This window comes from Trematomus bernacchii, unplaced genomic scaffold, assembly GCF_902827165.1.
Source record: "Trematomus bernacchii unplaced genomic scaffold, fTreBer1.1, whole genome shotgun sequence".
In the NCBI taxonomy this organism is placed as follows: Eukaryota; Metazoa; Chordata; class Actinopteri; order Perciformes; family Nototheniidae; genus Trematomus; species Trematomus bernacchii.
The window spans coordinates 138,150-142,254 of record NW_022987723.1 but is presented as its reverse complement, the minus strand read 5'-3'; the positions used below and the strand labels follow the sequence as shown (position 1 = coordinate 142,254).

Sequence of the window (4,105 nt, the reverse complement as noted above, 5' to 3'; positions counted from 1 at the left end):
CATGGGACTTTTAAGTAAAAGCGAATTGCCTCCCTACTGTATATCTTTAACCCATTTCTTGTTTCTTGAAAATTCCACAGGGCACCTTCACATCAGCTATGTTTTAGTCATAATAGTAATTTGTCATGGCTGCCACACAGGTGTAATTGTCATTTGCAGATGAATTTGTGCCAGAGCTCCACCACTATGTCCTTCACATCAGCCTGTCTTATCGCACTGATAACTCTCTGCCAGTGAACAAACAGCTGCTCAAAGTCCAACTCCAAAATCAGGATTTCAACTGTTTTGTTGAAGTTGGACAAAATTCAAGCCAAACAAGGAATAATTGTGAAATAAAGCAGCAACAGCGTTCCAGACTCTTGACTGTAACAGACATTAGCAGCAGCTGGCGAGTCAAACATGAGAAGTCTAGTGTTTCTGCTCCTGGTGGCTTTGGCCAGCGCTAAGGTCTACGAGCGCTGTGAATGGGCCCGAGTGCTAAAGGATCATGAGATGGACGGCTACTATAACAACAGTCTGGCTGACTGTGAGTATAAGCTTTAGTATAATAAGAACTGTGAGTCTGCATGTACAGTCTCAGAAACAATACTCATTTACATGTACTGCTCAGCATTCACAAAAGACAGGAGTGGAGGAGTGCTTCAAAATCTCTTGGAAAAAATATCTTAAACCTGCCAAACATTCCATACCTTTCACTCCTGTGACTTTCTGGTAGTTCACTTCATTTGAACAACACCATTTTCAAAACACATTTTTTTAACATCTGCCTCTTGAGGGCTCTGAAACTCCAGACACCTACCCATAGACTCCAATGTTCATTTTTTGAACAGAAAGCATAAATGTCAGAGGTACTTTTCAATGGAAAGTCAATGAGACACAGTCTCCCCCCTCACTGACCACTCACCATCTCCGTGGAAACCTTTGATTTTTCCACACTGACACGGGATCAGGATTACATAATGACTGCTACAATGTTAACAGACTGGATATTAACAGACTCAACCTGTTCCATACCATCTGATTCCAACTGCATTCAGACCTAACAATCTTACACATATTGCATGTATTTTATGTTATTAGGTCATTTGGTTGCAGTTAAAATCTGCTGCTGCTTTTTTATGCATTTGTAAGCTCTTTTCTTCTTCCTACTTAGTTGAAACCCAAACCTGTTCCCTATTATCCTAATATTCCTGCTCCTTCAGCTTCTACTTACATGTTCAAGCCAGCGCTGTAGTTCAGTGTCTTTCAATGTATTTTTGTATTAAAACATTTAAAGGAAGCCATTGGTTTCTATTCATTCTGTATTCATACAGTAATAATCCTCATTAGTGGAAAAGCTGCAGTGGAATTGGCTTGCTGTTCACAAATACGTTTTGATGGCTAAGGCTGAGCTGCCTGACCAGGCTTGTCTATGGGTTCCGATGGCCCACGTTGAACTTTCAACGGGTCTTTTGTGTTTCCTCTGCAGGGGTTTGTCTGAGCAAGTGGGAGTCCAGTTGGACTACCACCAGCACCAACCATAACACCGACGGATCCACGGACTACGGCATCTTTCAGATCAACAGCCACTGGTGGTGTGAGGACGGCCTAACCCCCCACTCCAAGAACGCTTGCAACATCAATTGCAGCGGTCAGTGATGCGCACACACACACACACACACACACACACACACACACACACACACACACACACACACACACACACACACACACACACACACACACACACACACACACACACACACACACACACACACACACACACACACACACACACACACACACACACACTTTAACTACACAGCATGTTTTCTTCATTTTCTATTACTTTCCATGTTGTCATCCCAGTGTTGCCACCAGTTCCATTTTTGTCCTGATCACCACCAAGCTTTTAAACTGCAATAATCAATACAGGTTTTCAAATGTTAACACTAAATCAAATGACTGTATTTTAAAATATATGTTTTCTGTTGTCCATGTTCATAAAGCCTGCATAGCAACACCATCAGAGCACTGTGCAAAGTATCTATGTGCGCTGTAGTAGTCCTCTGTACAGAAAACGGTAGTTTCCCCACAGTAGACACACATTAAGAACATCCACTGGTGCGTCATAAATACTTCGGATAGTGTCAGTGCAGTCGGATTCTCTTGAAGCCTGGTTATCTTTTCCTCAAAGTCCTTTTGAATTCTCCTAACCACTATTCCTTAACTCCATAACCCCCGGGACGTTTCACACAGAGGACTAGTGGATAGGAAAAGACGACAGGAGCTGATATTTGGACCATTCATCTGCAACCTTGGCCTATTTCCTATGTAATGGTCACATGACACACCAAACTGATGATATAATCCTGACTCTTAAAGAGACCTCGACCAGGCACAAATGGGAAATTAAAAAAACTCCAACAAATGCAAACAAGATTTCTCAAATATTACAATTAGCTGTAACAAAACACCACTATCTGCATGAGTTTATGCAACAGCGTAATTTCCAGTGGCAATGAGAGGGATTGTTTTTCAACTTAAATATTTCTGGGCATTGTTCTCTTAATGACAAGCCACCATGACAGGAGATCTGAGTTGATAGAAATTATGATTGCTGTATTGAGATTAAAAAAGCAACAGCGAGGACCCAAGTTTTCACTCCTCAGAATACCCTGCTTACCAAATATGTTGGGGAAAGTTGTACCGGTGTGTAAACAAGCTCTCAAAAGCAAACATCATCCTTACAATCCCATTTACCATTTGTATGTTTATTTAAAGTGAATGTTCTCCTGAAAAGATAGCTAGAATGGCACAAATCAAACGTGAGAAAATACAGTTCAGTTTTTGTAGTAAAAATGGTATTAAAATGTTAATATTTTACCTAGCAGGTGTTGAGGAAACATGATTCTTTGTGGATGAAAGAATGAGAGGCACATTAAAAAGTGCTTTGGATGAAAGCGCTGTTTAAACACAGCCCCTTAACAAAGACTGTTGTACATGCATTTATATTTACTTTTTGAATGACCATTCAAATCCAGGTTGCCTTGTTTTTTCACAGATCTTCTGACCAATGATGTCGGTGTGGCGATCACTTGTGCCAAGCGCGTTGTTAGGGACCCCAATGGCATCAGAGCCTGGTAAGAATGGATTAGGTGACTGTCAGGTGTTTTCTACACAAACCGTCATTTACAGTATGAAGAGATGGGTCATATCTTTGTGTCTGTTTCAGGGTGGCCTGGCGCAGCCACTGTGAGAACCGTGACCTGAGCGAATACTTGGCAGGATGTGGGCTCTAATCCACATGTGACCAGGATGCTGTCATGGACATAATAAATGGTTTAAAAACAATTATCAACTTCAAATCAACTTCTGGTGATACAGAGACCGAGGAAATTAGAAATAACCGAAGTGAGACGCACCCTCTGTCTGTTACTTTAGATGAAAATAAGGAGCCACTCCCCTCTGAGAGATATTTGGTTAAAAAGAACACAACGGTGCTCTACAGTAGGAGGAGATTTTATACTGAGAGTATTTTCCAAATGTAATAAATACTTTGTACTCGTGACTCTCGTCATAAGGAAGAACAAACCCCCTCCCAAAATACTTCTTATTAAAAGTATTTTTAGGACAGGATTTAAATATCTCTGCTGGAATCCCTCTCTCTTAGTTTGTCCTTTATGTTGACTTGATTCTCAGTTTGCACCACAAGGGGTCGTTCAACATCACAAATGAAATGTCTCATGCACCTTAAAACTGAATATATGGTTTTAATTTGCGACTCAAAGTCAGTGAAATCTGCAAGTTCCTGTTGCAGTTTGATCAAATTTAAACTTTTAAAACATCCTCTGCAGGGATGGAAGTGAAACTAAACGTAATAATAACAACAATGCACCAGCTCAGTATGTCTAAGATATAGATTATGTATGTGTGTTAAATCTTATTCATATTATTATTGTTAAAGGCTACGATCAGCACTTCAGCTTCAATGATTTCCCACCTTTCAGAACACTATTATTAGATTGTTAATCTCAATGAGACCTATCCTGGTCAAATAAGGGTTAAATAACAATTCTTATGATGGTTTAATATCTATTTAAAAAAACAACTTATGTACCAACAA

At 40.1% G+C, this 4,105-nt stretch overlaps 1 protein-coding gene across 1 annotated transcript; it reads left to right on the top strand.

Moving 5' to 3' along the window:
• The first annotated feature begins 329 nt into the window (after positions 1-329).
• On the top strand, positions 330-3,336 carry lyz (lysozyme). The gene is made up of 4 exons (XM_034144415.1): positions 330-526; positions 1,469-1,630; positions 3,044-3,122; positions 3,215-3,336. Exons 1-4 carry the CDS (start codon positions 400-402, stop codon positions 3,279-3,281), a joined length of 435 nt encoding a protein of 144 aa, XP_034000306.1. The 5' UTR covers positions 330-399; the 3' UTR covers positions 3,282-3,336.
• Positions 3,337-4,105: the final 769 nt, after the last annotated feature.

Bases quoted from the DNA above. Each gene is read 5' to 3' on its own strand.
- lyz (XM_034144415.1), top strand. From the start codon at position 400: ATGAGAAGTCTAGTGTTTCTGCTCCTGGTGGCTTTGGCCAGCGCTAAG. The intron at 1,631-3,043 runs GTCAGTGATGCG...GTTTTTTCACAG, and splicing joins TTGCAACATCAATTGCAGCG to ATCTTCTGACCAATGATGTC. The intron at 3,123-3,214 runs GTAAGAATGGAT...TGTCTGTTTCAG, and splicing joins CCCAATGGCATCAGAGCCTG to GGTGGCCTGGCGCAGCCACT.